Below are 20,610 nucleotides of genomic sequence, written 5' to 3'. Positions count from 1 at the left end.
AATCTGAAAAAAACAAAAAGAAGAAAGGATTTAGAAGGAGTGGATTGGGAAAATTTGTTTTATAGGGAGGATGTAATAGAGAAATAGGGATCATTTAAAGGAGAAATTTTGAGGGTACAGAATCTTTATGTTCCTGTTAGGTTGAAAGGTAAGGTTAAAAGTTTGAGAGAGCCATGATTTTCAAGGGATATTGGAAACTTGGTTCAGAAAAAGAGAGAGATCTACAATAAATATAGGCAGCATGGAGTAAATGAGGTGCTCGAGGAATATAAAGAATGTAAAAAGAATCTTAAGAAATAAATTAGAAAAGCTAAAAGAAGATACAAGGTTGCTTGGCAAGTAAGGTGAAAATAAATCCGAAGGGTTTCTACAGTTATATTAATAGCAAAAGGATAGTGAGGGATAAAATTGGTCCCTTACAGAATCAGAGTGGACAGCTATGTGTAGAGCCGAAAGAGATGGGGGAGATTTTGAACAATTTCTTTTCTCGGTATTCACTAAGGAGAAGGATATTGAATTGTGTAAGGTAAGGGAAACAGGATATCCTGACAGGATATTCGCTAGGACCTTGAGGGAAGTTAGTGTAGAAACAGCAGGGGCTCTGACAGAAATATTTCAAATGTCATTAGAAACAGGGATGGTGCCGGAGGATTGGCGTATTGCTCATGTTGTTCCATTGTTTAAAAAGGGTTCTAAGAGTAAACCTAGCAATTATAGGCCTGTCAGTTTGACGTCATAGGTGGGTAAATTAATGGAAAGTATTCTTAGAGATGGTATATATAATTATCTGGATAGACAGGGTCTGATTATGAACAGTCAACATGGATTTGTGCGTGGAAGGTCGTGTTTGACAAATATTGAATTTTCTGAAGAGGTTACGAGGAAAGTTGATGAGGGTAAAGCAGTGGATGTTGTCTATATGGACTTCAGTAAGGCCTTTGACAAGGTTCCACATGGAATGTTAGTTAGGAAGGTTCAATCGTTAGGTGTTAATATTGAAGTAGTAAAATGGATTCAACAGTGGCTGGATGGGAGATGCCAGAGAGTAGTGGTGGATAACTGTTTGTCAGGTTGGAGGCCGGTGACTAGTGGTGTGCCTCAGGGATCTGTACTGGGTCCAATGTTGCTTGTCATATACATTAATGATCTCGATGATAGGGTGGTAAATTGGATTAGTAAGTATGCAGATGATACTAAGATAGGTGGTGTTGTGGATAATGAAGTAGATTTTAAAATCTTGCAGAGAGATTTAGGCCAGTTAGAGGAGTGGGCTGAAAGATGGCAGATGGAGTTTAATGTTGATAAGTGTGAGGTGCTACATTTTGGTAGGAATAATCAAAATAGGACATACTTGGTAAATGGAAGGGCATTGAAGAATGCAGTAGAACAGAGCGATCTAATAATAATGGTGTATATTTCCCTGAAGGTGGAATCTCATATGGATAGGGTGGTGAAGAAAGATTTTGGTATGCTGGCCTTTATAAATCAGAGCAATGAGTATAGGAATTGGGATGTAATGTTAAAATTTTACAAGGCAATGGTAAGGCCAAATTTGGAGTACTGTGCACAGTTCTGGTCACTGAATTATAGGAAAGATGTCAACAAAATAGAGAGAGTACAGGGAAGATTTACTTGAATGTTACCTGGGTTTCAGCACCTAAGTAACAGAGGAAGGTTGAACAAGTTAGGTCTTTATTCTTTGGAGCGTAGAAGGTTGAGGGGCGACTTGATAGAGGTATTTAAAATTATGAGGGGGATAGATAGACTTGATGTGGATAGGCTTTTTCCATTGAGAGTAGGGGAGATTCAAACAAGAAGACATGAGTTGAGAGTTAGTGGGCAAAAGTTTAGGGGTAATACTAGGGGGGAATTTCTTTACTCAGAGAGTGGTAGTTGTGTGGAGTGAGCTTCCAGTAGAAGTGGTAGAGGCAGGTTCGATATTGTCATTTAAAGTAAAATTGGATAGGTATAAGGACAGGAAATGAATGGAGGGTTATGGGCTGAGTGCAGGTCAGTGGGACTAGGTGAGAGTAAGCATTCGTGCCAGTCTAGAAGGGCTGAGATGGCCTGTTTCCATGCTGTAATTGTTATTTGGTTATATGGTTATACTATTTTCTTGCGAGTATTCCTGCAATTCACCTTCCAGTTCAGACATCCTGTTGAGAACTCTTCCTCTGCTCAGCCCCCAGATTTCTGTATGTGGAGGAGATCGGTGTGCTCCTTGTCCAGGCTTTCACACTTTTTTAAACATTCTCAAGTGAACTGGTCTTTGTTTAATAAAGTCAACCATTTCTGAAGCATCATCCAGAACTTTCTCATTTCATCTCCAAGAGTTTTTGACATCATCACCTCTCTGTGAAGAAAGCAGTGTGTTGTGATACCATCAGGATTTTCTTTTTTACTAGAGAAATGAAACCTCTCATGGAGCCATCGAGGGGCAGCATCAGTACAGATGCCAACACGGTTCCTCCAAGACAGGCCTTTTGTTTCCGGATAGGAAGACAAAACATTGAGTATATTTTGGCCTTAGCTTGTTTTGGACAGTACTTTGCAACAGAAAAATGAATTTTACCATCATTTTGGAAATTTTACAAATGTTACAGCATGACATCTATTGGTCAAATCTGTTGACTCATCACCCTGGATAGAGAAGCTGTTGTTTTTCACTTTATCACACAAAACAGCTTCAGCATCATGTGACATGTCATCAACATGTTGACTTATCGAACTGTTTGAGAGTGGTCGCCTTCTCACCCGAACAAAATCCATGTTGGAGCCCATTCTCAAGCTACTATTTATGGACAACTGTGCTCGTCTCACGCACACAGAGGACATGCTACAGGCTGCAGTCACTCAGTTCACCAAGGCTGCAAGGGCTTTGGGGTTAACAGCCAGTCTGAAAAAAACAATGATCCTCCATCAGAAGCCCCCTCGTGGAGTTTACAACCCATCTCGGATCATCACTGACGACCACCCTCTCACCATGTTCACCTACCTGAGCAGTGTCAGATCCAATGACGCTACGGTAGTAAGGGACGTTGACAATCGACTTGACAGAGGTAGCAGTGCCTTCAGATGCCTCCAGAAACGTGTGGAAGAACACCAGCTGAGTCTGTCCACAAAAACCCAGGTGTACAGGGCTGCCGTCATCACAACACTGCTATAAGGCTCCGAAGCCTGGGTCTTGTACCGCAAGCAAATCCAGTTGCTCAAGTACTTCCATCAGTGCTGCCTCTGCTCCATCGTGGGTATTAGCTGACCAGATCGTGTCTCTAAGAATGGTGCCCTTGAGAAGCTCAACGTCCAAGCATTGAAGCCACTTTGCTGCTCAGGCAGCTCTGCTGGCCAGGACACGTCTCACATGGACAACTCCAGGTTACCGAAAGCTGTACTCTACAGAGAACTCTCTCAGGGAAAGAGAGATCACCATGTCCTGCACAAGAGGCACAAAGACCAACTTAAGTAGCAGCTCTCTCAGACAGATATCGAGGTGAATGAGTGGCAGCAGCTGGCTTGTGACAGAGACCGCTGGAGAACACTGATCCACGGTGTAGACAGGAATTTTCAGGAATCCAGAAGAGCGACTGCTGAAGAGAAGAGGAGACGCAGGAAGGACGCAGTAAGTTGTTTGTCACAGACTGGGCTCAATGGAATAGGACAACTTGGATCACCAGTCCATGAAAAACCCATTGATAAATAGCTTTCATTGTAGAGACAGACTGTTTGTGTCCATTGTTGCACTACTGCAGTGAAATGACTCAAAAGACTGTAATTCAAAAATCACCACATTGGAACATCAGACATGTCTGTAAAACACGGGGGTTAGAAAATATAAAAATGGGGGAGTCCATTCAATGTTCTGAAAACAAACTTCACGCTCCTCATCAACCTACTGTCCTCCCCTCCGTACAGTACAGCACTCACCAATTATCAGACAACCACCCTCTACTCCGTGCAATACAGCGCTCACCAATTATCAGCCTACTGTCTTCCCCTCTGTACAGTACAGCACTCACCAATTATCAGCCTACTGTCCACCCCTCCGTGCAGTACAGCGCTCACCAATTATCAGCCTACCACCCTCCCCTCTGTGTAATATAGTACTCACCATTTATCAGCCTACTGTCCATCCCTCCATGCAATACAGTTCTCAACATCTGTCAATGGCCAAATAAACACGGCCCTACTCTGCACTGCCATACTGGGCTGAGAGACCTCTAATGAGATTGCTAACGGGTCTGCTCAGTCACGGCCAACCACTGTGAGTGCTAGCATCACACGTTGCATGGAGTTCAAATAAACAAAGTTTATTTTCAATCACAAACTCTCACTGAACCCGGTTGAGAAAGCCTGGAATAGATGGCTTTGCTGCCGAATTTGCAGATGAAGTAAAGATTGGTGGAGGGACTGGTAGTGTTGAGGAAAAAGGGAGGATGCAGAAGGACTTAGACAGATGAGGAGAAGAGTGGCAAGAGAGTGGCAAATGAAATACAATGTTGGAAAATGCATGGTCATGCACTTTGGTGGTAGAAATAAATGTGAAGACTATTTTCTGAACAGGGGGATAATCGAAAAATCTGAGATGCAAAGGCACTTGGGAATCCTTGTGCAGAACACCCTGAAGTTTATCTTGCAGGTTGAAACAGTGGTGAGGAAGACAAGTGCAATGTTAACACTCATTTCAGGAGGTCTAAAATATAAGAGAAGGGATCTGTTGATGAGGCTTTATGAGGCACTGCTGAGGCCTCACCTTGAGTATTGTGAACAGTTTTGAGCTCCTCCTCTAAGAAAAGATGTGCTGGCATTTGAGAGGGATCAGAGGAAGTTCACAAGGAGGATTCTGGGAATGAAAGGGTTATCATATGAGGAACGTTTGATGGCTCTGGGCCTGTACTCACTAGAATTTAGAAGGATTTTGAATTTTGAAAGTCCTAGACAGAGTAGATGTGGAAAGGATGTTTCCCATGGTGGGGGTGTCTAGAACAAGAGGGCACAACTCCAGGATAGAGGGACATCCATTTGAAACAGAAATGTGGAGAAATTTCTTTGGCCAGAAGATGGTCAATTTGTGGAATTTGTTAACACAGGCAGCTATGGAGGCCAGGTCATTGGTTGTATTAGAGGCAGAAATTGATAGGTTGCTGATTGGCCAAGGCATTAAAGGTCACAGGGAGTGGGACTGAGGAGAGGTAAAAGAATTAGCCATGATTGAATGGTGGAGTAGACATGATGGGCCAAATAGCCTAATTCTTCTCCTATGTCTTATGGTCTTGTAGGCTTCTAAAAAATAATTACTGAACCCATCAGAGTGAATAAATTAAAAAATCTGGGTGAAGGAAAAGTGTCCCTTGGATCTTATGGTGAACAATCCCTCAGACATGTATCACTGGTTACCAATGGACTTCCTGGACAACCACTGTCATTATCCATGTTAAATGTCCCAGCATTTGGACAGTTTAGTCTGCACTCACATTGAGTTCAGTTTTTTCTTGGACCAGAACACTGTTTGAAGCCTTGAGCATCTGGGTGTGGTGATGGTTCAGTCCTCAGCAACAGAACAGGCTTCACAGTGGAACTTCAGTGCTGTAGCTGGGGCTGGGTATTGTCACCACAGGCAAGACCACATCACCTGAAACCTTCACCATCTCTAGAATAATACAAAGCTGATTTGCAGTGGATTGTTACCTCATCTGCTGGATATGTATACAGGGAGACTGCAGTGTATCTGACAATTCTGCATGTGCAAACACTCGATAAGGGAGTACAGAAGTTATCAAATATGTGTTTGTTTGTGTTTATCTGTTGTTTCCTGGATTTTCTGCTTGCTGCCAGTGTGAGAGAGATCCCTGGACTTTCTTCAGTCCGGTGTTCGGATTTCTGCTACATTTCTGAATTGGTTGGGTTTCCCTGTGTTTAAGAAGCCTGACTGACTCAGGGTCCATCTTCATTACAAAGAACACATTTTAAGTCAATGCTTATGTTAAATAATTTGTGTAGATCTGAAACTACGGCTTTGAAACTGATTAGTTTTCATTTATCCAAAGACGTTGGTACATTTAGAAGATGGACATCTGCCTATGTTGTTGGTTTTCTCATTGTCATCGTCATTGCTCCAATTTGCTGGATGGCGTTTAAAGGTACGTGCTAAAATATTATTCTGTATTTTCATGTAAATGATTAACTCAGTTCTCTGGTGTTTGTTTAGAATGAAGTGAGTATCTCAGTCAGGATGTGAACTGCTTTACCAGGACCACCAGCACCTGAAGTCCTCAGTCCCACAGCTGAAGTCCTTTCCCACAGGGGGATCTGCTGGAGGTTTAGACTTTAATGGCGTTTCACTGATGCTCATGGAACTGAAGGCAAAATGTTGACCTGAGCAGACAGTTGCCTCAATGGGACAAGGCAGAGTGTGGGGATAATTTGCAGAAGATTCCGTGGCTCATGTTGGGAGAATGTGACTAATGGTGTCCTGCAAGGATTTGTGTTTGAATTACAACTTGTCTCAGATTGACGGACGGGTGACAGCTTCCATGACCACATTTCCCAATGAAGAAAGGAGAAGTGGGAACAGCTTTTTGATCAACAGTGATTAATAGATGGGAATAAGCAAAACCAGGGATAAATGCCACTCTACAGCCAGACAAATTCATGTGGGCATCAGGATTCTGACAAGTCCTTAATAGGTCTTGGAGACAGAGAGGAATTTTGTGTCCCAAATCACAGGAAGGGGAAATTGGTCTTTAAGGGTTATGGTGTATGCTTACTGAGCAGAATTTGCAGATACTAGGGTTGTGCTGAATGAATCTGAGACAGTTAAAGGGTGAAATAGTTAAATTTTACAAGTAGTCATATTTACAAGAAAAAGAGCTTTGACCAGCAGCCAATCCAGACATCAGGAGGGGACATAAATCTTTCTCATTTCTCAAAGATAAAAGGCAGGAACAGGTCATGGTTTGGTGACCAGTCATCAGTCAGGGTTGGGATTGATTAGCGAGAGCAAGTTAAAGGAAGGCAGGGACAAGCACAGTGTCCATCGTCTCAGTGGACATCGTCAGAGTGGTGATCTTGAGACTTCAGCTCTTCGAGGCTTCATCAAAGAGAGGCTTCACTCAGAGAAAGCAATGGAAAGAAAAGCTTAAATTTATTTTCCTTCTCTTCTTTATATATGCCCAGTTAGAACAGTAGAGATGCCAGGCAGGATAGTGAAATGCTCCTCTTGTGTGATGTGGGAAGGCTGGGAGACCTCCAGTGCCTCTGACAACTACACCTGTGGGAAGTGCATCCAGCTGCAGCTTCTAACAAAGAGCATTAAGGAATTGGAGCTGGAACTGGATGAATTCCAGGTTATTCATGAGGCTGAGGAGGTGATAGGACATATCAAGTGGTAGTTACACCCAAGATGCAGGACACAGGAAAATGGGTGACAGTCAGAAAGGGGAAAGAGGTTAAGGAAGCAGTGTAGAGTAGCCCTGTGACCATCCCCTTCAAGAACAGGTATACCATTTTGGTGAGACCAATACAGAAGGTACGGCTAGTACCTGAACTGGAGAGGGAGGGTTTGTTAATGCTTCATGGTGGGATTTAAACTGGAGTTGCAGGGAGATGGGAACCAGAGTGCCAGAACAGTCAGTGGAGAGGTTGTGGAGGCAGATGTTAGTAAGACCACAGATAAAGACAGAAATCAAAAGATTGATTTATTTTGCGACTATTGTCCTGACAATAATTTGGATGATGGAATTGAAGGCTTTGTTGCAAAGTTTGCAGATGATATAAAGATAGATGGATTGACAGGCCGTTTTGAGGAAGTAAAGAGGCTACAGAAGGACAGACAGATTAGGAGAATGTACAAAAAAATGGCAGATGGAATACAGTGTCAAGAAGTGTGTGGTCATGCGCTTTGCTTGAGAAAGTGAAAGGGTTTACTATTTTCTAAATGGAGAGAAAATACAAAACAATGAGGTGCAATGGGGCTTGAGAGTCCTTGTGCAGTATTCCCTGAAGGTTAATTTGCAGATAGAGTCTGTGGTGAGGAAGGCAAATGCAATGTTAGCATTTATTTCAAGAGGATTAGTATAGAATCAGAATCAGGTTTATTATCATTGGCAGATGACATGAATTTGTTAACTTAGCTGCAGCAGTTCAATGCAATACATAATCTCACAGAGAGAAAAATATAAATAAAATAAAACATAATAATAAATAAACAAATTTCACATCACATGTCGGTGATACTAAACCAGATTCTTATTCTGTATAGAGATGAGGTGGAATTTCTTTAGCCAGAGAGTGCCTGTGGAATCTGTGGAATTCTTTGCCGCAGGGAGCAAAGTCTTAATGCATAGTATACTCGTATTTAATTTGATCAGCCATGATGAAATGGCAGAGCAGACTCGATGGACCAAATGCCTAATTCTGCTCCTATATCTTATGGTCTGAATAAAAGGTCACTGGGAGATAGAGAGTCCTGCTGCCGCTTGAGGGCATCTGGGAATGGGAAATTTGGGGCAGGAAATTTCATTACAGAACATTGGTATGCTCCAGTGTTTTACAACTGGGAATCCCATTTCCTGGAGGGAAAAAAGAGTAGCACACACAGTACAAATGTAACCGGGAACTGTGGGTGCCGGTCAACCTCATGCCCCATCATTTCCATGTCAGGGACACCCGCAGCTATTAATTACTGACCTTCATCCCTCAGGGCTCCCAAACACCCCGACAACAACCATTTATTCTGCCAGTGCTGATTTTCTTTCCCCCTCCCTCCATTCCTTCCCGTGACTCTGCTGATTCTCTCTGTTTTAGTTTTGCCATTTGAGTGAGTGTGGTGTAGATTTCCCAGATCTTTATCTGGATCCTGGGGGTTCTGGTCTCAGTCCCCGTCCCCACAAAGCCTCCGTAACACTGGCCGTGTGGAGCTGGGTCATTTGTCAGCCATGAACCATTCGAGGGAATAAATCACCTGCTCCTGGAGTTAAAAACTGAATCTGCTGGGAATCCTCAGCAAGTAGCAGGTGAAGCACGGACAGGAAATAGGTTGCAGGGAAATAGGGGGGTGGTTGGCAATGGGGTTGATGGGATTTGCTCTGAGAACTGACAAAGTGTCAGTGACGTCCCTCTGTATCATGAGGAAATATGAAACCAGCATCACTCATCAGCTTGTCGGTTTCTGTCACACTGCTTTTTGTTCAGCCTTGCTCAGTGTAAACCACGTTCCACATCCCCTCCCACACTGACTGCACGAGATCATTGGCAGAGATCTGCTCTTGAACAGAGTGTGATGAAAGGTGTGTGAAATTGGAGAAGGTCACTGCTGTCCCTCTTCACAGGAAATTAGCTGAGTTTTTCAGTTCATGTGGGCATCAGCCTTCTGTTCAAGAGGCAGCATTCTCTCCTCTTATCACCTTGATTTGGTTACAGATACAGTTATTCAACTGTTTTTAACTGCAGGCCTCAGACCAGAGGATGTAGGAGTTGCCATTACATCGATCGTGGGACTGGTGTTTTCTACAGTATATGCTATTATATTGATGTTCTGGTCGAGGAAAAAATACCCAGGTACCTGTTATTGTCTAATTTGAACTTCAGCATAAATACCAAGTGACTCATGTTGACAAAATGAACTCCTCCCACACCCCCACCCCCCATCCCCACAGAGTCTCTGGATTCCTGTGGTACCCAGAATGCAATTGTCCTACATGATTGACAGGTTGAGATATGAAGTGGTGACACAGAATATCTGGAGTTGTTCTGGAGTCAACTCTGACCTGATTGCAGAGGGGGTTTTGGGAGAAGTGACCCTGGGGAGGGAGTGTCATAGAAAAATACAACATAGTAACAGGCCTGTCGGCCCATCTAGTCCATGCCAAACCATTTAAACACCCATTGACCTGTACCAGGACCACAGCCCTCCTTACCCCTACTGTCCATGTACCGATCCAAACTTCTCTTCAACATCGAAATCGAGCTTGCAAGCTCCACTTGTGCTGACAGCGTCTTCCATGCTCTCACGACTTTCATGTTCCCCTTGAACTTTTCACCTTTCACCCTTAACCTGTGAACTCTTGATTGTAGTCCCACCCAACATCAGTGGAATTTACCCTGTCTCTACCCCTGATAATTGTGTGTGCCTCTGTCAAATCTCCTCTCAATATTCTATATTCCAGGGAATATAATCCTAACCTGATCAATCTTTCCATATAACTCAGGTCTCTCAGAGTGTAAATTTCCTCTGCACTCTCTCAACCTTGTTTACATCTTTCCTGTAGGTAGGTGACCAAAACTCCACGCGTTACTCCAAATTAGTCCGCACCAACGTCTTGTACAACTTCAACATAGCACCCCATCTCCAGTACTCAGCACTTTGATTTGTGAAGGCCAAAGTGCCAAAAACTGTCTTTATGACCCTATCTACCTGTGACTCCACTTTCAATGAATTATGGACCTATATTCCCAGATCCCTTTGTTCTACCACACTCCTCAGTGCCCGACCGTTCACTGTGTAAGACCTACCCTGGATGGTCCAATGGAAGTGCAATACCTCACACTTGTCTGCATCAAATTCCATCTGCCATTTTCCAGCCCATCTTACCCCTTCCTCATTTCCACCCTAGCAGGGATAGGGTCCTTCTTGTCCTCTCCTACCATCCCACCAGCCTCCGTGTCCAGCACATAATTCTCTGGAACTTCCGTCATCTCCAACAGGATCCCACCACCAAGTACATCTTTCCCTCCCTCTGCCCATTTTCTGCTTTCCACAGGGATTGGTCCCTACGCAACTCCCTTGTCCATTCATTCCTCACCACTGATCTTCCTCTTGTCACTTATCCTTGCAAATGAAACAAGTGATTCACCTGCCAGTACTCCTGTTCCCTCACTACTATTCAAGGCCCCAAATAGTCTTTCCGGGTGAGGTGACACTTCACCTGTGAGTCTGTTGGGGTCATATACTGTATCTGGTGCTTCAGATGGGGCCTCCTTCACATCGATGAGACCTGATGTAGATTCGGAGCCCGTTTCACTGAGCATTTATGCTCCACCTGCCAGAAGAAGCGGGATCTCCCAGTGGCCACCCATTTAATTCCACTTCCCATTCCCATTCTGATATGTCAATCCATGGCTTCCTCTAGTCGCACTGACACCACACTCAGGTTGGAGGAACAATATCTTATATTCCGTCTGGATAGCCTCCAACCTGCTGTCATGAACATCGATTTCTCAAACTTATGGTAATGTCCTCCACTCTCCTTCACCATTCCCCATCCCCTTTTCCCTCCCTACACCTGTTCCCTACCCCAAACTAGCACATTTGGCATCTGGCTCACCACTATGCAAAGCGTAGACACCCAGTCATCAGCCAACTTCTGCTTCCTCCAAAAAGATCAAATGCAGGACTTACATTACTCTTCAACCTCAGGCTTCATTCAGGGCCAATAGAACCGATCTCGGACCAGTCTGTAGGTCTTGGTATTAAAAAATACTTTATTGATCCCGAGGGAAACAATGTTTTGTTACAGCCACACCACCGAGAATAGTGAAGAAATATTGCAATATAAAACCATAAATAATTAAATAATAATAAGTTAGTCATGCCAAGTGGAAAAAATAATTCCAGGACCCGCCTATTGGCTCAGGGTGTCTGACACTCCGAGGGAGGAGTTGTAAAGTTTGATGGCCACAGGCAGGAATGACTTCCTATGATGTTCAGTGTTACATCTCGGTGGAATGAGTCTCTGGCTGAATGTACTCCTGTGCCTAACCAGTACATTATGGAGTGGATGGAAGACATTGTCCAAGATGGCATGCAACTTGGACAGCATCCTCTTTTCAGACACCACCGTCAGAGAGTCCAGTTCCACCCCCACAACATAACTGGCCTTACGAATGAGTTTGTTGATTCTGTTGGTGTCTGCTACCCTCAGCCTGCTGCCCCAGCATACAACAGTAAACATGATAGCACTGGCCACCACAGACTAGTAGAACATCCTCAGCATCATCCGGCAGATGTTAAAAGACCTCAGTCTCCTCGGGAAATAGAGACAGCTCTGACCCTTCTTGTAGACAGCCTCAGTGTTCTTTGACCAGTCCAGTTTATTGTCCACTCGTATCCCCAGGTATTTGTAATCCTCCACCATGTCCACACTGACCCCTTGGATGGAAACAGGGGTCACCGGTGCCTTAGCCCTCCTCAGGTCCACCACCAGCTCCTTAGTCTTTTTCACATTAAGCTGCAGATGATTCTGCTCACACCATGTGACAAGGTTTCCCACCGTAGCCCTGTACTCAGCCTCATCTCCCTTGCTGATGCATCCAACTATGGTGGAGTCATCAGAAAACTTCTGAAAATGGCAAGACTCTGTGCAGTAGTTGAAGGCCGAGGTGTAGATGGTGAAGAGAAAGGGAGATAGGACAGTCCCCTGTGGAGCCCCAGTGCTGCTGACCACTCTGTCTGACAAACAGTATTGCAAGCGCACGTACTGTGGTCTGCCAGTCAGGTAATCAATAGTTCATGACACCAGGGAATCCCAGTCTCCGTCCATTTCCAACACCTCATGTGACCATCTGGACAATGACTTCACATCAATGTTCTGATTCCCCAGCTGATATTTCAGGCTGAAATCATAAACAGACAATGCTGCTGACCAACGGTGACCTGTGGCATCCAACCTCACCAAGGTCAGGATTGTTGTCTATCCGCACCTCCAACTTGGCACTGAATCGATAGTCACCTAACTTATCCACCACAGCCCAATTTGTGCATAGGGTAGTTTCGTTCAGAGGGTGACAGACTCCAGCTGACAAAAGCAACTGGTCCCAATCCTTTCTCTGGTCCTGATATAGAACAATAGACAATAGGTGCAGGAGTAGGCCATTCAACCCTTCAAGCCAGCACTGCCATTCAATGTGATTATGGCTGGATCATCCACAATCAGTACCCAGTTCCTGCCTTCTCCCCATATCCCTTGACCCTGCTATCTTTAAGAGCTCTATCTAACTCTTTCTTGAAAGCATCCAGAGAATTGGCCTCCACTGCCTTCTGAGGCAGAGCATTCCATAGATCCACAACTCTCTGGGTGAAAATTTTTTTCCTCAACTCTGTTCTAAATGGCCTACCCCTTATTCTTAAACTGTGGCCTCTAGTTCTGGACTCCCCCCAACATCGGGAACATTTTTCCTGCCTCTAGAGTGTCCAATCCCTTAATAATCTTATATGTTTCAATCAGATCCCCTCTCATCCTTCTAAATTCCAGTGTATACAAGCCCAGTCGCTCCAATCTCTCAACATATGACAGTCCCGCCATCCTGGGAATTAATCTTGTGAACCTACACTGCACTCCCTCAATAGCAAGAATGTCCTTCCTCAAATTTAGAGACCAAAACTGAACACAATACTCCAGGTGTGGTCTCACCAGGGCCCTGTACAACTGCAGAAGGACCTCTTTGCTCCTATACTCAACTCCCCTTGTTATGAAGGCCAACATGCCATTAGCTTTCTTCACTGCCTGCTGTACCCGCTTGCTTACTTTCAGTGACTGATGAACAAGGACACCTAGATCTCGTTGTACTTCCCCTTTTCCTAACTTGACACCATTCAGATAGTAATCTGCCTTCCTGTTCTTGCCACCAGTGAATAACCTCACATTTATCCACATTAAACTGCATCTGCCATGCATCTGCCCACTCACCCAAACTGTCTAAGACACCCTGCATTCTCCTAATATCTTCCTCATATTTCACACTACTATCCAGCTTTATGTCATCTGCAAATTTGCTAATGTTACTTTTAATCCCTTCATCGAGATCAGCCGCTAAACCCTCGGGGCTGGCGTTGGTAAGCAGGACATAAGGCAACTAGGGTTTGCAAAGGCCAACACAAGTGCTTCAGTCAGCAGCTCTTTCAGTAGCTGAAAGGCTTCTTCATATTTTGCATCCCATCTTTCTCTGAGAGGCTACAAAGGGCAAAGATAAACATTACTTTCTTCTCCTTTCATTCTCCTCCTTTTATTCCTCAAGGGGGGGTAACCACACAAAAGCTGATTCAAAGGGTGGCTTACATTGGAGTAATCCTTCTCATATCTCTGGTGGAACCCACAGAATCCAAGGGATGAGTGTAGAGCTCTCACATTCTTGGGCCTTGGCCATGTGGTCACCGCCTCGACCTTGGACAGATACATAGCTATTCCATCCTGAGAGACTATGTACCTGATGTAATTTGCTGACATCTTGCAGAACTGGCATTTGTCCAGTGACAGTTTTAACCCTTCAGTTTTCAGGCAGTCTAGCATCTTCATTAGTCTCGTCTTGTGCTCCTCCAGTGTGGACTCGAACGCTATGAGATCATCCATGTACACCAGTACCTCAAGCAACTTCATATCCCAACAGTCTTCTCCATGGCATGTTGGAAAGTAGCTGTGGTCCTGATATGCCCTGGGAAATTATTTCAAACCAGAAGAATCCAAGTAGACATATGAACATTGACTCCTCCTGCTCAGCTTCACTAATGGGGATCTGATAATACCCACTCCCTAGGTCCAGCACACTGAACCATTTTGCTCCATTCAGGCAGGCCAGAGCATCCTCAATCCATGGAACAGTATATTTGTCAGTGACTGTATGTTGGTTCCGTGTCCAATAGTCAACACATTTGTACTCTGACACATAAGGACTCCTTGATAATTCCAGCTCCCTTCAGTTTCAGCAGCTGTTGAAATGTGCACAGTGTTGGAGATTGTATCCTCCAAAGTCTGGGTGTGTTCCTTACTCATGGCGTCAACTCCTCATTTCCGATCTCCAGTCGAACTTCCCATCTTGGACTCCTTTGAATCACGCCTTTCCGTCAGATTTAATCCTGTGGCTGCATCTCCCGATCCTCTCCTCTCTCCATCACGCGCCAAATGACTGAGAATACCACCAGTGTCCGTCACAAATGTCCCTCCGCCCAGCTTTCTCCAGAACTTTCTCCCAATTCCACCATCCTGATTGGCTGATCGGTAGGACCATGTCAATTGCAGCACTTGATCACTGGGATAATACGACTGAGTTTATTTACAGTGGGGTCTTGTCTCATTGGCTCAGTGTGTACACAGAGAGACTGCAGTCTCCCTGCCATTTCCATCTTCACAGCCTGAGGATAATGGATACCCAGGTTTTACAATATATTTCCAGAACTAACGACAAGGTCTTTAGTCTCTCCGGGGATCTCCACACACTGACAGTGGAGGGAACTCTCTGACCCTCCCCCACTGCATTGCTCTGACACCTGGTCCTTTTCCAACCTGGTGGGATAGACTCATGTTTAGGACATTCATTATTACAGCTAACCCGACCAATCCCAGTCCATGTCTGTTATCTGGAACACTTGTCCACTGAAACATATGTAGAACTGATTGTGTTGATCAGTTTTGAAACAGTTTGAAACAGTTCTAATGTTGTTGTTCATTTCTCCCTGTGGACTCTAGAAGACAAGCAGTGGTTGTGGTGCCTGAATATTTGTAACATTGTGGCTCTTGTCTTCATCCTCATTGCCCTCATTTGCTGGATTGTGTCTAAAGGTATGTGCACAAATATTCTTAAATTACATTAAAATGGTCGCTATGTTACTCAGTGCAGGAATGGAATGAGTATCTCAGTCAGTACATTGTGAACTGCTTTATATGGAACACCAGCACCTGCAGTCCTCAGCCCCACAGTCTACAGCTGGGGACTGGGAGACCTGCTGGAGGTTTGACCCAATATAGACACTGTAGGTTATACAGGGTGTGTCCGGACTTCCAGAAGCTGCTTGATAAACTCCCAAAGGTGAACCTGATGGAACTGAAAGCATACGACTGACCAGAGTGGGGAATTGATGGTGGTGAATCTGTTGTGACTGCAACTTTTCATCAGGTTGAGTCCGGTGATGGGATTTTAAACAGTAACAAACAAGTTTCCAGTGACATTGTAACAGGGCAGCAATAAATCACAGAAAGTTGGTACAAATGGGAAAGAGTTATGCCAATGGACTTTAATGCAGGTGAATATAATGTCTTTTATTGGATTTAAAAAGGACAGGGCAAATTAGTTTCAAAATTGTGATCCATTAACCCTGTGTGGTCTGTGTTCATCAAACAATAACATGTCATGGACATGTGTACAGTGTCAGCAATGGAACCAATGAAATATGGGTCTTTCGACACAGACTACAGGAGTACAGGAGAATAGGACTTGTGCTACAGACATCAAAGCTCTGGTGAAACCACGTCCGCAGATCTGGGCCACACATCACAGGAAGGAGGAATTGGTCTTTGCGGGGAGGGGGGGGGGGAGCAGTGGAAATTTGCTGAAATGTCAAATTACATGCAGAGATTACAGAAACTAGGGTGCACTAGACAGTTAAGGAGTGAAATAATGACAGTTTTCAGGATGAGAACAGTCACAGACAGGCTGATTAAAAACTGTTTCTGCTGGTCAAGATGTTCAGGACTTACAAACTTCAGTACACCCAACCAGCCCAACAACAACCATTGACTCTGCTGGTGTTGTTTTGTTCCCCTTCACCCAGCTCCTTCAGTTGACTCTGCTGATCTCCATTTCAGTGAGGTGTGGATTTCCCAGAGCTTAATCTGGACCCTGGGATTCCAGTCCCAGTCTGCACCCCACAAATATCAGCCACTTTATCCATGTGAAGTTGTTTCACAGGTCCCCGGTGGTAATTTTGAACAGCTCAGGTTCTCAGTCACTTGCTCCTGTTCCAGGTCTGTGATCATGTGCTGACCACAAGAGCCTTCTTTTTTTCAATACTTTTATTGATTTCTTACATAAAAGAATACAAAATAAATAGGATATATAATATATATCAATTACAATATATTGGAATCACAAATATAATCTCATTACCCCGTATCCATATAAATTAAATTTAAACGTAATACTGAAAAAAGATAATTTTATGATGCAAAAAAATCTAAACCCACGACCAGAAAAAAAACAGCTGTTTGGTTTTAAAAAAAGAAAAGGAAAAAATCCTTATCATATAGTAAAACATATTCTTAGCCAACATCTCTGCTTAATAGCAAATCAAAGATTTTGAATATACTTCAAAAAGGTCCCCACAACATTAAAAAGTCTTGTCTAGGTTCAGAAATTGAACAGAGAATCTTCTCTAAATTTAAACATGATGTAACATCATTTAACCAATGAGCATGAGTAGGTGGAGTGGCATCCTTCCACTTAAGCAACAATGCCCTCTGGCTATAAGAAAAATAAAAGCCAAAATGTCCAAATCATGTGTCTCCAAAACAATATCATTTCCTCCAACAATACCAAATAAGGCAGTTAAAGGATTAGGTTTAAAATTTACTTTAAAAAGCACCAAAATGTTTGGAATACTTCCTTCCAATATTTTTCAAGACTCGGACAAGTCCAAAACATATGAATTAGTGAAGCTTCTCCATTGTTACTTCTATCACAATAGGGAGATATCTCAGAATAAAAACGAGACAGTTTATCTTTAGTCTTGTGGGCCCTATGAACCACTTTAAATTGTAGAAGGGAATGATAGGCCCATAACGATGAGGTATTAACCAATTTAAAAATTTCATTCCAAGTATCCTCAGAAATTGGAATCTGTAAGTCTTGTTCCCAGAGATTTTTAATTTTGTCCTAAGGAATATTTCTCATTCCCAATAATGTATCATAAATATTAAATATAGATCCATGATGGAAAGGTTTCAAATTTAAAATTGTACCAAGTAAATTCATATCTGGACTTTTGGGAAATGTATGCATTTGTGGACGCAGAAAGTCTCTAATTTGTAGTATCGAAAAAAGTGGGTTTTGCGTAAGCTATACTTAGCTGACAGCTGCTGAAATGAAGAGAGACTATCTCCAACAAACAAATCCTGAAAATATTTAACATCCAATCTATTCTACTCTTTAAATCTACATCAATCATAGAAGGTTTAAAAAAAAGTTAGAAAAATGAGACTTGAAAGCGAAAAACGCAATAAACCAAAATATTTTTTAAATTGTACCCAATTCCTAAAAATGTGTTTAACTACAAAATTATCAGTTAACTTACCTAAAGATAAAGGAATTGAGAATCCGAGAAGAGAAATGATAGAAAATTTATTAACAGAATTAGCTTCTAAAGAAACCCAATCCATACAGTCCTCTCGATTAATCTAATATAATCAAAGCATAAGATTCTGTATATTGACTGCCCAATAATAAAACCTAAAATTGGATAAGGCTAAATCTCCATTCTTTTTAGCTTTTTGAAGATGAACTTTATTTAATTGAGACATTTTTTCCCATATATAAGAAAACAATATATTAGGCAAGATATTTATTTTAATAGAATTAATTCAGCCAATCAACGATAAAGAGAGGGGTGACCAATTTGATAGAGCCTTCTTAACATAATTCAGATGTGTAAAATATTTTCTTTAAAGAGGAATTTATAATTCCTAGTAATTGTTACGCCCAAATAAGTAAATTGATTTCTTACAATTTTAAAAGGAAGGTTAGTATTAACTAATACCAAATTATTCAAAGGACAAAGTTCTCTCTTATGGAAGTTAAGTTTATATCCTGAAAACTGACTAAAGCAGGAGAATAAAGAAAGTACAAAAGGTAAAGAAAACGCCACATTAGAAATGTAGAGCAAAAGGTCATCATCATAAAGCGAAACTTTGTGGGTATTGCCCCTTCTTAAAGTACTGGTGATATCATTAGATTCCTGGAAAGCAATAGATAAAAGTTCTAAGACCAAATCAATAAGCAAAGGACTCAAAGGACAACCATGTCTAGTTCCACATTGAAGTTTAAAAGGTTTGGAATTCTGAGAGTTAGTAAGAACCTGAGCAGAGGGAGATAAATAAAGTAATTTAATCCATTGAATAAAATTGGGCCCAAAGTTAAATTTTTCTAAAGTTTTAAATAAATTATTTCATTCAACCTGATCAAAGGCTTTCTCAGCATCTAAGGACATGACACATTCTGATATCACTTTAGAAGGAGCATAAATAATATTCAATAAATGTTGAATATTAAAGTGGGAGTACCGATTTTTGTTAAATCCGGTCCATTAATCAGGAATAACAGATGGTAAAATGTTTTCAATCCTATGAGCCAAAAGTTTAGATAAAATGTTACTTTCAACATTAAGTAAGGAAATTGGTCTATAAGAAGAACATTCAGTTGGATCCTTATTCTTTTTAAGAATATGCGAAATAGAGGATTCATAAAAAGATTGTGGCAACCTATCAAAATTAAAAGAGTCTGGAAGGTCTGAATATAAGTGAGGTATAAGCAAAGAGGAAAAACCCTTATAGAACTCTTCAGAAAATCCATCTGGACCCGAGGTCTTCCCCAAGTGCAAAGTGTGAACAACATCGGCAATTTCCTCATAAGAAATGGGTTGATCCAGAAATTTCCGATTATCATCAGAAATTGTAGGAATGTTTCATCGATCTAAGAAATTTTCATTACAGTATTATCTTCAGGAGGATCAGAACTATAACATTTAGAATATAATTCTCTAAAACTATTGTTTATTTCTAAATGATCAGATGTTTTATCACCATTAGCTTTACAAATTTCTTTAATTTGGTGTTTAACTTTGGCATTTAATTGGTTAGCCAATAGTTTACCCATTTTATCTCCATGAACATAAAACTCACTTCTATGTGTTAAAAGTTGAGTTTCAATTGGATAAGTTAAATGCAGATTGTATTTATTTTTAATTTCAATACGTCTTTTATATAAAACAGGATCTGGAGCCAAATCATATTTTTGGTCTAATTGTTTCAACTGATTAGCTAATTCAATTCTCTCCTTATTAGCTTTTCTTCTTAACATTTGCAGTAAAAGAAATAATTTGTCCTCTCATATAAGCCTTAAAAGCATCCCATAAAATAAGACTAGAAGTGTCTTCTAGCGTAGTATCTTAAAAAAAGAGTAATTTTTCTCTCCAAATTTTTTTAAAATCCTTGTCAGATAACAAAGTTAGATTAAAAGGCCAAAATCTGTTTATTTTGGACACACCTGGAAGATTTAAAGATAAAATGCAGGAGCATGATCTGAAACAGCAAATTCTTTATATTCACAGGATCGAACCAATGGAATCAATTGGCTATCAACAAAAAAAAATCAATCATGGAATACGTATGATGAACATGAGAAAAAAATGAGTATTCTGTATCTGTTGGATACAAAAGCACCAAATATCAACAATATCATATTTCATTAGAAAAGATTGGATAAATGAGGCAGATTTACTAAAAGTGAATCATACAGAAGATGAGCAATCTAAAACAGGATCTAAACAACAGTTGAGTCTCCTCCTAAAACCAGAGTATACAGACTTAAATCTGGTAAAAGTTAAAAAGAGCGGTCAAAAAAGCCTGGATCATCTATATTCGGGTCATACACATTAGCAAAGACCATTAATTTATTATCTAATTTCCCTGAGACTATAAGAAAATGTCCATTGGTGTCCGACACTACATTATGTTGAATGAAAGAAAGTGAATTGTCTGTAAGAAGCAGAACTCCTCTGGCCTTAGCCTGAAAGGAGGAATGAAAACATAAGTCCTTCAAATGGCTGAAAAGATATAAATTATCACAACTGAA

General features: G+C 41.8%; 1 protein-coding gene across 3 annotated transcripts in view; it reads left to right on the top strand.

The window, feature by feature from the left end:
• Positions 1-20,610, top strand: part of LOC140718725 (uncharacterized) — a 204,252-nt gene that overhangs the window by 63,173 nt on the left and 120,469 nt on the right. For all 3 annotated transcript variants that reach the window (XM_073032830.1, XM_073032827.1, XM_073032835.1), the window contains 3 exons: positions 6,045-6,137; positions 9,448-9,555; positions 15,456-15,548. In XM_073032830.1, the coding sequence (XP_072888931.1) occupies positions 6,045-6,137; positions 9,448-9,555; positions 15,456-15,548 (294 nt within the window). The remainder of the gene's footprint in view (positions 1-6,044; positions 6,138-9,447; positions 9,556-15,455; positions 15,549-20,610) is intronic.

Source organism: Hemitrygon akajei, chromosome 2 (assembly GCF_048418815.1).
Source record: "Hemitrygon akajei chromosome 2, sHemAka1.3, whole genome shotgun sequence".
Lineage (NCBI taxonomy): Eukaryota > Metazoa > Chordata > Chondrichthyes > Myliobatiformes > Dasyatidae > Hemitrygon > Hemitrygon akajei.
The sequence above is the reverse complement of the archived record's forward strand: the minus strand, read 5'-3'. Positions and strand labels throughout refer to the sequence as shown.